Genomic DNA, 12,741 nt, shown 5'->3' on the forward strand with positions numbered 1-12,741 from the left:
CGATGTCCACAGGAAGTTCATGAAGGTGGTTGAAGAGACATTTCTTAATAGCAAAACCGACACCATGGATTTGTGGATCATTTGCTGGCTTTCCTTTTCAGAAGACAGTGTATCCACCCTTTTTCTCCTTCAACTGCCCTTCGTCAGCCAGTCAGGTCTTGGAGAGTGCTGCAATGTCCATCTGGAACTTCCTGAGCTCTTTAGAGATGATTGCTGTTCGCCTTTCAGGTCTATCACTGGTGTGGTGGTTTGCAAGGGTCCACACATTCCATGGACCAATACGTAAGTGTCTGCTGCTCACCCCAGTCCCCTACTGGGGTGAGCAGCAGGCAGAGCAGCAGAAAGAACTTAATGACTGAGTCGAAAACCCACCGTCTGAGTGCCGGTTTGTAGCGAGGGACTCCCAGACTTCATTGTCCTGCCCCCATCACCTCTTCCTGATTGCCACAGGACTTTGTCGTTATCCAGGATGTAAAAATTGATTGGTTCCCATTGGGAGGGTGCCTATGTGTGTGAGGACTGGGGACCACCCTCTGTTGCAGCCTTCTTCTGCCTTCAGTACTGCAGTGACTTGTGTCTTCTTCCACCACTTCCGACATTGAGGTCTTTGGTCTTTGGATCGCACTTTGTCTTTCACTTCCCCTTTGACCTTGCTACATCGGGTGACCCTACCAGGATCTTCAGCTCCTGACGGCATTGCTGTTGGGTTCACTGGAACACAGAAAGATCTCCACAATGGAAAAGATGCGATCCATGGGAGAACACACACACACACACACACACACACACACACACACACACACACACACACACACACACACACACACACACACACACTATGTGTTGTTACTATGACTGTATTCTTCTTTCTTGCAGGATGAATCCAGGACCTGAATGCAGCTGTGTGTCCATAAAGAGTGACTGGTCCAATCACAGACCAATAAATTTCACAGGATCTCCTTCCTCAGAGTTTCAGTAAGTTTTCTTTCACTTGATGTTCTGTATTTTCGGTCATTCATTACTCAATGATTCATTGAACATGGTTGGTCCGTGGGACCACCCATTACCTTTAAATATTTATCAAATCACAGCAGTTTGAACTAAGTCAATATGTTTCTGCAGCGTCAGCCCACACAGCTCCCCGATCCTCCGTGGTGGCTCCACCCCTCAGCATCAAACACATCTGGACTCCATATTTATGGTGAGAAAAAGTCTCCATTATACACTTACTGTCACATCAATGACATACAACAGGTTCTTGTGACAAGTAACAGTAACTTTTATGGGAACCATCGTGTAATGATAACAGTGCTGTTCATGGCAAGAACAGCAGGAACAATAACGTTAACAGTTGTGTTCACAGTAACTTTAGTAATGACCTTAGTAGTCAGCATGGCCATAAAAATTACATTAGCGATAACAATGGTGGAAATGATAGCTTATTGTAGCTGTAATCATAACAGTAACAGTTGAGGTAACTATGGTACATGCAGATACAGCCGCATGAGAGGAAGTAAAAGCTTTAGTGACAACAGTGGCATTAATAGTAGCAATATTGCTCATGTTTGCAGTGACTGCAGCCACAGCGGTAACTGCAGCTATGACAACGTTGGATTCCCAGTCACATTTGAATGAGTTTTCATTTTCAGCTCAAAGTCAACTCCAGATGTTTCTCTGTTCCAGATGCTGGAGGACAACATGGTGACTTTCATGAAGGAGGAGCTGAAGAAGATGAAGAAGCTCCTGAGTCCAGATTACCCAGAATGCTCAGAGAGTGAATGGGAGGATGAGGATGAAGAGCAGAGGAGCAGCAGAGAGTCATTTCTGAGGATCACACTGGACTTCCTGAGGAGGATGAAGCAGGAGGAGCTGGCTCAGCGTCTGTGGAGCAGTAAGAGGATTTGATCTCATCAAACACTGAAATGTTTTCAGCTCCAGCAGAAAGCAGCAGAAACAGAGTCCCATCCAAAGAACACAGCTCATTTCCAGCTCACACACACACAGTGGGAAACAGGCAGGAAGTCCAGAACAAGCAGCACAGTTGAAATGTTGCAAAGAGTGTGATCAGTGATAAAGTGTAATCAGCTGTGAATGAATGTCTTTTATCGAACCCACCCACAATCGCTGAAGTCACACACCTGGCTCATCAGCCAATCACCAAATGAAAATGTCACACAAACATTTATTCATGAAAAAAAAAAGAAAGCAAGTTAACAAAACAGTAATTGAGAGCACAAATCAACAAGCACAAAGGGAGTTTCTTAACTCCTCATTTCAATATCCCAACAATCACTTCAACTTGATCTGTTCTTGTTGAAGAACAACAATGTTTACACAGTAAACATTAAATGCTCTGAGTGTTATGAACTCTGCTGAACTCTGTGTTCAGCCCCAATTAATACCAACAACATGACATCCTCTAAACCTACTGAGAATCTGACTTTCTTTCTTTCTGACTCAGGATCAGAACCATCCGTTCAGACTGTTTCGCTAGTAGCTCTACAGTCCAGCAGCACCAGGAGCCACATTGACAGTGTTAACACACATTTATATTATATACTCAGTTTGCTGTGTAGCTGTACTGCTGTAGTGAGGAGCAGTGCTTTGTGTTCAGGGAGGCCATGCTCAGTATTTTTTCAAGAGTTCAGAGTTGATTCATTCATCAGTGACAGAAGGTAACTTGCATTAGGGGTGGGCGATATGGCAAAAATGTCATATCACGATTTTTTAAAATTAATATCACGATCACGATTTTATCACAATTCTTTTTTATATTGATTTTCTAGACTAATTTGCAAGTTTGACCATTTTTTCCCCAATGTTAAACATATAAAACATATAAAATGTATTTAAACATGTAAAACCCTAAAAGAAAAAAAAAAAGACAATTTAAGTAATGAACCGCAATAGAGTGCACTTTTGCAACACAAAAAGTAAACACACCAAATATATTATTAAAAAGGGTCAATACAAATGAAAATTTAGCTGGTTACCACTTAAAGGGCAACAATTTAGAACAAAAACAATATTACTTTAATATCTATAACCTGAGTGAATAATACAGCTGCTTGAGAACAATTTTTTGTTCAGAGATCTAAGCTTTTATCTCCTTTTAAAAATGAGGTAAAAGATAATGAACAATAAAGTAAACTTTTGTAACACAAAAAAACTAAACACATCAAATAGCTTTTTAGCAGTTTTAATGGGATATAGTTTTAATAGTAGCGCTATATGACCACTAGAGGGCTCCATCTCCATTGAAATGCAGCATCATCCCATTAAATCAAAGACATTCCACTAGTTATCAGACAAAAGGGCCATTTCAGCTGTTAACTTGATATGTTCACTAAGTGTCTTTTCACATTTCTGTGATTTGTTGTATATAAAATCCCTCATGCTAGCTTGTGAACTGCTAGCGGTAGCTCGCTAGCTAGCGTTGGCATCGGTGCTAGCTTCAGCATCTCTCTCTCCAGCCTTTCGGGGTGTTTCTATGGGGGCTGGTCTCTTGTAGATCCTGTACTGCTGCTGTAAACCAGCTCTGCCTGACACAGCCTCCACCCAGCAGCAGCTGCAGTCAGAAAAGCTCCACAGCTCCTTGTTAGCTGCCTTTGCGTCCGGAACGCAGCACTGGCTGTGGCTGCGTTTTTTTTTTGTTTTTTTTTTTGTAATCATTGTTAATGTTTCTCCCCATGTATCTATCATGTATGTGGATAACTGCACTAGAGGGAATATTTAGTTGATATTATCTGAAGCTTTCAGGTAACATCATCACTCCAAAAACTATTATATACAGGTGAAAAAAGAACGAGGAGAACGTGCCCTATAGACAATTTAACGATCTTTCTATATATCGCACACCCCTAACTTGCATCTCCAATAAATCCTCCATCCAGGCTGAAGATATTATTCCCTCCATCAGATTCTTCTGAGTCCCGCCTGGTGAGGCTGAGGTTCTCAGCAGCAGGTTACTGACAGGTTAGCAGGCTAATAACACTTTAGCTTCACTGTGAGTTCAGGTGTGTTTCATACCTGTAGATGTGTCTTCAGGTTTGATGAGTTCCTGGATGTTGAGAGCATTTTCACAGCTGGAGGCCGAATTTGCATTGTACAGAGAAGTTCTGGGCCTCATCTGACTTCAATACAAAATGTCGACGTTTCCAGCCAAAGAATGACTTTCTCTCCCTGGGAGCAGCCAAGACTCCAGCCGGTAAAATCCACGGCAACGCGATTTGTTTCATTCACAGTTAAACATATCAGTAGAGCGGGAGGCTGCTCCAAGACAGCGGTCGATGCGGCGTCTGTCATTTATATATCTACGGCGTCTACTGTTTATAGATCTACAATATGGGGGTTTGTGCCGTAAAGTGCTGTAAGATGCTGTAAAGTGTCACAATGTCTGTATACGGCGCGGATGTCTGTTGTTGCTGGTATATTCAGTCTGATTTTCAAAAGTAATCCCGCTCAGTAATCCGTGTTTTTATCAGAAGTAACTGTAACAAGATTACATATTTTTTGCGCGTACTGTAACGGATTACAGTTACAATTTTTTTGTATCCTGATTACGTAACGCCGTTACATGTAATCCGTTATTCCCCAACCCTGGTCAAGACACACCTTTTTTAGCATTAGCTGATTTATTATTACTTATTTATTTTCCTATCAGATGGTCTTCCCACATCTGATTCTGTTGTACTGAACCTCAAGGGGTTTCTTTTCTATCATTTGTGGTTCAATTGAATATGAATTACATTTAGCATGTATGGGTGTTTCATGAGATTGGAGAGATAATGGCCGAGTTACAGTCGGGTATCGGCACAAGATTGTGCCTATACCCCACTATAAAACCCTTTGATGTTTTTTTTTTTTGTTTTGTTTTGTTTTTTTGTTTTTTTTTTTTTTTTTTGGTTTTCACTGGTTGAGTTCAGACGTCTGGTCCCTGAGATGGCTGGTCACTGTTGGTGTTGTAGTAGAAACTGTATAATTTGAGACCAAGACATGGGTGAGACCACAGTGTATTGAGACCAAGACAAGACCAAGACAAAGTGAGACCAAGTCAACACCGAGACCAGATAAAATTTTGCTTCAATTCAATTTTCCATAACACTTTACTTGAAGCGCCCAGTGTAACACATTATAAGTAGTTATAAACACTCATAAAAGATCACAATGCTTTGTAACCCACTATACAGCATAGGGTTAGGATTAGGGTTAGGTCCTGATGTTATAAAGCATTGTGATCATTTATGAGTGTTTACAACTATAGTTATACAGTGCTATAATGTACTTATAATTTGTTATACAGGGGTGCTTCAAATAAAGTGCTACCCAATTTTCAATGCAGCTTTATTTATATAGCACCAATTCAAAAATAGTAATTTCTAGACACTTTTACAGAGAAAATCCAACTGAACCCCATGAACAAGCAGAATTGACTGTTGAAAGGAAAAACTAGTAATAGTGACTCAACATCTGTCAACATTAATTCAGATTCAGATTCAGAAAAACTTTATTAATCCCATAGGGCAATTCGTTAGCAGCACATCTCGAGCTGTTTCACACGTAAATACAACTGGAGGCAGTCCAGTTCAACCCCAAGTGGAACTCAGGTTGAACAATATTAAAACAAGCAATACAATAAACAATTTAAGAACTGGAATTCAATAATTTGATTGCAGAAGGCACAAAAGAGTTTGAAAAATGATTAGTTTTCCGAGCTGGAGCATAATATCGATGTCCAGAAGGCATCAAGATAAACTCTGGAGTCAGAGGATGAAGAGGCTGAGCCAAGATGCTGTGTGCTTTACTCAGCACCTGCTGCTCCCACAGAGAATGCAAGTCTCTCAGTTTCACACCTGTGATTTTAGAACAGGTCTTTACAATGTTCTGCAGTTTGTTTTTGTCCCTCACAGACAAAGATTGAAACCAACAGATACAAGAAAATGTGAGTAAACTCTCAATAAACGAGCAGTAAAAATTATTTAAAAGAGTTTTGTTCACATTAAAAGAGTTCAACCTTCTCAACAAGTAGGTCCGCTGCTGCCAACGTTTGACAATGTGCTCAGTGTTCATGTCAAATCTTAATTTGTCATCTATCACCGTGCCCAGATATTTATAACTATTGACAAGTTCCACGTTTTCTCCATGGATGACACTGACACTGTGGGAGGAAGTCCGTCTAAAATCAATGACCATATCCTTAGTTTTTAAAACTTTTAAGTCAAGGTAATTTTCCTCGGATTTCCATCCTTTCGTGACAGTAGAGAAACCAGAACTGTGTCATCTTAACACTTGCTACTCAGGAATGCTGGATGCATCTCATGTTGGTTTTTCATGGTAGCCGTTGTGGAATTTTTGGTGAATCAGAGCCAAGGATGACGAGTCAAGGTGTTGACGCTGCACAAGGAGGATTTATTCAAGATTACAGAGGAAGCACACATAAATCAGCTGATTGAGAACAAGGCCGTTGCTCCGACGAGAATCCAGCCAGACTCTGGCATGACTTCCGGCCATGCCAGGTCATATAGCCAGATCTCACGAGACTAGCAGATGACGTTTCTTGGGGAAACAGCCCCTAGACCAAGTGACTTCGGACAAAACGAAGTGGCCTTCACACTGTGTTCCTGAGAACTTGGAAACGAAGCATCATTCCAATCCATATCAGTAGCAACCAAGGGTAAAAGTTTTGGGTAACGCTATTCAGTGTAATATGATTTTCACGTGCAAAATATGACTGGCAACCACCCATTTTGATTGCTGCAGTTGACAGACAGTTATGTCCTTGCAGCCATAGTCGAGGCTGGTCTTGCCGCACATTCCTGAATCTTCTGTGCCCAAGACCGAGACAAGACCGAGTAAAAATGCGGTCGAGACCGTGATCTTAAAGTGTTCTTGAGACCGAGACTGGTCTCGAGTACTACAACACTAGTCACTGTTGTCCAGCGATCCAGAGATCTCATTTCTGATGCCACGTTTTATGGATTCAAGCCACTACAAAGTCAGGAGACCTGGATTGCTAAGCAATTTGACCAGTTAGTTATTGCATACAAGAGGATGTCATACAGCAGAGAACTACACTGAGCTCCTTGTGAAGACTTCCAGTTAGTGTCTGTACTGTGGACTGCCAGAGTGCTTCTGTGTTATCTTAGGACTGTGCATGCACTGAAGTCTTGCTCAGTGAGTGAAAGCAGTGTGATTATTGGATGAATGGAGCACATGTGTGTCGCAGATGTTTCTTGTTGAAGTCTCAGGTTTGGGTTCCTGAATGTTCTCTAAATGATAAAGCAAGGATACATGTGTCAAGACAGAGAAAACAAGGATACATGAGCATCAATGAATTTCCAGGACATCTGCATGAGATCAGAGGCTGTTTGTTCTCCACTGAAGAGCTGAATGGATCTGATCGAGGAGAAATATTTCCAATGATACACTTTCATCTTCAATTCTAATGTCACAATCATTCAACTCATGCTTTCTTCACCTTTTCAGGGATTTCTGCTGGAGTCTGCCAACAGAAGCTGAAATGTGACCTGAAGAAGAGGTTCCAGTGTGTGTTTGAGGGGGTCTCTAAACAAGGAGAGTCCACCCTCCTGAACCAGATCTACACAGAGCTCCACATCACAGAGGGAGGGACTGCAGAGGTCAATCAGGAACATGAGGTCAGACAGATTGAAACAGCATCCAGGACAGCAGACAGAGCAGAGACAAGCATCAAACCAGGAGACATCTTTAAAGGCCCACCTGGAAGATCTCAACCAATCAGAACAGTGCTGACAACGGGAGTGGCTGGCATTGGGAAAACAGTCCTGACACAGAAGTTCACTCTGGACTGGGCTGAAGACAAAGACAACCAGGACGTCCACTTCACATTTCCATTCACCTTCAGAGAGCTTAATGTGCTGAAGGAGAAGAAATTCAGCTTGGTGGGACTTGTTCATCACTTCTTTACTCAAATAAAAGATGCAGGACTCCACAGCTTTGAAGACTTCCAGGTGATCTTCATCTTTGATGGTCTGGATGAATGGCGACTCCCTCTGGACTTCCACCAAACTGAGATCCTCACTGATGTTACAGAGTCCACCTCAGTGGATGTTCTGCTGATAAACCTCATCAGGGGGAAACTGCTTCCCTCTGCTCACCTCTGGATCACCACACGACCTGCAGCAGCCAATCAGATCCCTGCTGACTGTGTAGACATTGTGACAGAGGTCCGAGGGTTCACTGACCCCCAGAAGGAGGAGTACTTCAGGAGGAGGTTCAGAGAGGAGGAGGAGGCCAGCAGGATCCTCTCCCACATCAAGACCTCCCGAAGCCTCCACATCATGTGCCACATCCCGGTCTTCTGCTGGATCACTGCTACAGTTCTGGAGAAGGTGTTGAAGAGCAGAGAGGGAGGAGAGCTGCCCAAGACCCTGACTCAGATGTACATCCACCACCTGGTGGTCCAGGCCAAAGTCAAGATGGTCAAGTATGGTGGAGGAGCTGCCACAGATCCACACTGGAGTCCAGAGAGCAGGGAGATGATAGAGTCTCTGGGAAAACTGGCTTTTGATCAGCTGCAGAAAGAAAACCTGATCTTCTATGAACCCGACCTGACAGAGTGTGGCATCGATCTCAAAGCAGCCTCAATGTACTCAGGAATGTTCACACAGATCTTTAGAGAGGAGAGCGACCTGTACCAGAACATTGTATTCTGCTTCATCCATCTGAGCCTTCAGGAGTTTCTGGCTGCTCTTCATGTCCATCAGATCTTCATCAACTCTGGAATCAACCTGCTGGATGAACAACAACAACCATCCAGGTGGTCAAACCTCTTGAAGCAGAAACCGAAACTCCACCTTCTCCATCAGAGAGCAGTGGACGAGGCCTTGAAGAGTCCAAAAGGACACCTGGACTTGTTCCTCCGCTTCCTCCTGGGTCTTTCACTGGAGACCAATCAGAGTCTCCTTCGAGGTCTGCTGACACAGACAGGAAGTAGCTCACAGTCCAATCAGGAAACAGTCCAGTACATCAAGAAGAAGCTCAGTGAGGGTTTGTCTGCAGAGAGAAGCATCAATCTGCTCCACTGTCTGAATGAACTGAATGATGGTTCTCTGGTGGAGCAGATCCAACAGTCCCTGAGATCAGGACGTCTCTCCACAGATGAACTGTCTCCTGCTCAGTGGTCAGCTCTGGTCTTCATCTTACTGTCATCAGAAGAAGTTCTGAAGGAGTTTGATCTGAAGAAATACTTTGCTTCAGAGGAAGCTCTTCTGAGGCTGCTGCCAGTGGTCAAAGCCTCCAACAAAGCTCTGTACGTACCTCATGAACTAATATGGAGAACTATGTCCATGACAAACATTTAGCTGGTTTTCATTGTTGGTTCTTCTCTCAGGTTGAGCGGCTGTGGTCTGTCAGAGAGAAGCTGTGCAGCTTTGTCTTCTGTTATCAGCTCTCAGTCCTCCCATCTGAGAGAGCTGGACCTGAGCTACAACCATCCAGGAGACTCAGGAGTCAAACTTCTCTCTGCTGCAGTGGAGGATCCACACTGCTCACTGGAGACTCTCAGGTTCTAAAACAATTATTAAATAATGTCAAAAACTCAGTTCTCCTCCTCACACCTTTATTCTATCTTTACCTTGATTTTTTTCTCCACAATTATCCAGGAACAAACAGTAAATAGTTTCAAGTGTGTGTTCAACTGGAGAGAAGTGTGACCAGCCCCAGACCAAGGGTAATCTGGAACCAGTTGAAAACAGCCATGCAGGAAACAAAACACCATGGATCAAAACAATGGATGACACTGAAAAATTTGTTGTTCTAAAAACCTAGTTAATTTCTGATGAATCACAATAAATTAATGTAAAAAAAAAAACAAAACCCTAAACTGAAATTCATATTTACATTTGTACCAAAACATAATCCAGAACGAAAAAGTTAACTTTCACAACTGAATAAATTAGCAATATCCACTGAGTTTTAACAAGAACATTAATTGACTTAAATAGGATGTAATACCGTAAAAAAAAAACCTCATATGGCACATTCCTTTTACTTATTCTCTTACATTAACTTGAACAAAAGTACCACATAGATGCATAACACTTCATTAGATTGAGGTTACACACTGGACAGTTCGCCAATCTGTCACAGGGCTGCCATGTAGGGACAGCAACTATGCACACTCACATTCACACCTCAGGGCAATTTAGGGTGACCAATTAACCTGACACCAACGTGCAGGCAAGAACCCAGTCAGATAATGTAAAAAGATTTGAGTAGAAATTATTCCAAAGAACTGCTGAGTTACTGAATGACACAAGTCTGACTGTCGGAGTAGCTATGTTTAGAACTGTAGACCCATAGCATCACTTGGATGCTCAGTTTTTTTCTCCAGTTCCAGAGTTTAATGAATAATGAATTTTGAATAATGAATCTGAACATAAACATTGAGCAACATTAACATCCATCCATCCATCCATCCATCTTCAGCCGCTTATCCGGGGCCGGGTCGCGGGGGCAGCAGTCTCAGCAGGGATGCCCAGACTTCCCTGTCCCCAGACACTTCCTCCAGCTCTTCCGGGAGGATCCCAAGGCGTTCCCAGGCCAGCCGAGAGACATAGTCTCTCCAGCGTGTCCTGGGTCTTCCCCGGGGTCTCCTCCCGGTGGGACATGCCCGGAAAACCTCCCCAGGGAGGCGTCCAGGAGGCATCCTGAACAGATGCCCGAGCCACCTCAGCTGGCCCCTCTCGATGTGGAGGAGAAGCGGCTCTACTCTGAGCTCCTCCCTGGTGACTGAGCTCCTCACCCTATCTCTAAGGGAGCGCCCAGCCACCCTACGGAGGAAGCTCATTTCGGCCGCTTGTATCCGGGATCTTGTCCTTTCGGTCATGACCCAAAGTTCATGACCATAGGTGAGGGTGGGAACGTAGATTGACCGGTAAATCGAGAGCTTCGCCTTTCGGCTCAGCTCCCTCTTCACCACAACGGACCGATACAACGACTGCATCACTGCAGACGCTGCACCGATCCGCCTGTCAATCTCACGCTCCATCCGTCCCCCACTCGTGAACAAGACCCCAAGATACTTAAACTCCTCCACCTGGGCTAGGGTCTCTCCACCTACCTGGAGAGGGCAAGCCACCTTGTTCCGGTCGAGGACCATGGCCTCGGATTTGGAGGTGCTGATCCTCATTCCTGTCGCTTCACACTCGGCTGCGAACCGCCCCAGTGCATGCTGTAGGTCCTGGTTCGATGAAGCCAACAGGACAACATCATCTGCAAAAAGCAGAGATGAAATCCTGTGGTCCCCGAACCGGACCCCCTCCGACCCCTGGCTGCACCTAGAAATTCTGTCCATAAAAATGATGAACAAAACCGGTGACAAAGGGCAGCCCTGCCGGAGTCCAACATGCACCGGGAACAGGTCCGACTTACTGCCGGCAATGCGGACCAGACTCCTACTCCGGTCATACAAAGACCGGACGGCCCTTAACAAGGGGCCCCGGACTCCGTATTCCCGGAGCACCCCCCACAAGACACCACGAGGGACGCGGTCGAATGCCTTCTCCAAATCCACAAAACACATGTGGACTGGTTGGGCAAACTCCCACGAACCCTCGAGCACCCTATGGAGGGTATAGAGCTGGTCCACTGTTCCACGACCAGGACGAAAACCGCATTGTTCCTCCTGAATCCGAGGTTCGACTATCGGTCGGATCCTCCTCTCCAGTACCCTGGAATAGACTTTCCCGGGGAGGCTGAGGAGTGTGATCCCCCTATAGTTGGAGCACACCCTCCGGTCCCCCTTTTTAAACAGGGGGACCACCACCCCGGTCTGCCAATCCAGAGGCACCGTCCCCGACCGCCACGCGATGTTGCAGAGACGTGTCAACCAAGACAGTCCCTGCACATCCAGAGACTTGAGGTACTCAGGGCGAATCTCATCCACCCCCGGTGCCTTGCCACCGAGGAGCTTACCAACCACCTCGGTGACTTCAGCTTGGGTGATGGACGAGTCCACCTCTGAGACCTCAGCCTCTGCTTCCTCCACGGAAGACGTGGCGACGGGATTGAGGAGGTCCTCAAAGTATTCCTTCCACCGTCCAACAATATCCCCAGTTGAGGTCAGCAGCTCCCCACCTCCACTGTAAACAGTGTTGGCGGAGACCTGCTTTCCCCTCCTGAGGCGCCGGACGGTTTGCCAGAATTTCTTCGAGGCTGACCGATAGTCCTCCTCCATGGCCTCCCCGAACTCCTCCCAGACCCGAGTTTTTGCCTCCACAACTGCTCGGGCTGCAGTTCGCTTGGCCTGCCGGTACCCGTCAGCTGCTTCGGGAGTCCCATGAGCCAGCAAGGCTCGATAGGACTCCTTCTTCAGCTTGACGGCAGCCCTTACTTCCGGTGTCCACCACCGGGTTCGGGGGTTGCCGCCACGACAGGCACCGGAGACCTTACGACCACAGCTCCGAGCAGCTGCTTCGACAATGGAGGTGGAGAACATGGTCCACTCGGACTCAATGTCTCCAACCTCCCTCGGGACATGAGAGAAGCTCTCCCGGAGGTGGGAGTTGAAAACCCTGCTGACAGAGGGTTCCACCAGACGTTCCCAACAGACCCTCACAATACGTTTGGGTCTGCCAAGTCTGTCCGGTTTTCTCCTCCGCCAGCGAATCCAACTCACCACCAGGTGGTGATCGGTCGACAGCTCTGCTCCTCTCTTCGCCCGAGTGTCCAAAACACGCGGCCGAAGGTCAGATGACACGA

The 12,741-nt window shown here is 45.4% G+C and overlaps 2 protein-coding genes across 3 annotated transcripts in view; one reads left to right on the top strand and one right to left on the bottom strand.

Moving 5' to 3' along the window:
• Nucleotides 1-12,741, bottom strand: part of LOC115382236 (stonustoxin subunit alpha-like) — an 829,400-nt gene that overhangs the window by 554,876 nt on the left and 261,783 nt on the right. The gene's annotated exons all lie outside the window — the stretch shown is intronic.
• LOC115381313 (protein NLRC3-like) overlaps nucleotides 1-12,741 on the top strand; it is a 34,857-nt gene that overhangs the window by 14,833 nt on the left and 7,283 nt on the right. The window contains exons 2-5 of the mRNA XM_030082591.1: nucleotides 1,172-1,201; nucleotides 1,684-1,891; nucleotides 7,486-9,289; nucleotides 9,371-9,544. Coding sequence (XP_029938451.1) covers nucleotides 1,172-1,201; nucleotides 1,684-1,891; nucleotides 7,486-9,289; nucleotides 9,371-9,544 — 2,216 coding nt within the window. The remainder of the gene's footprint in view (nucleotides 1-1,171; nucleotides 1,202-1,683; nucleotides 1,892-7,485; nucleotides 9,290-9,370; nucleotides 9,545-12,741) is intronic.

The sequence above is a fragment of the Salarias fasciatus genome, chromosome 23 (genome assembly GCF_902148845.1).
Source record: "Salarias fasciatus chromosome 23, fSalaFa1.1, whole genome shotgun sequence".
In the NCBI taxonomy this organism is placed as follows: Eukaryota; Metazoa; Chordata; class Actinopteri; order Blenniiformes; family Blenniidae; genus Salarias; species Salarias fasciatus.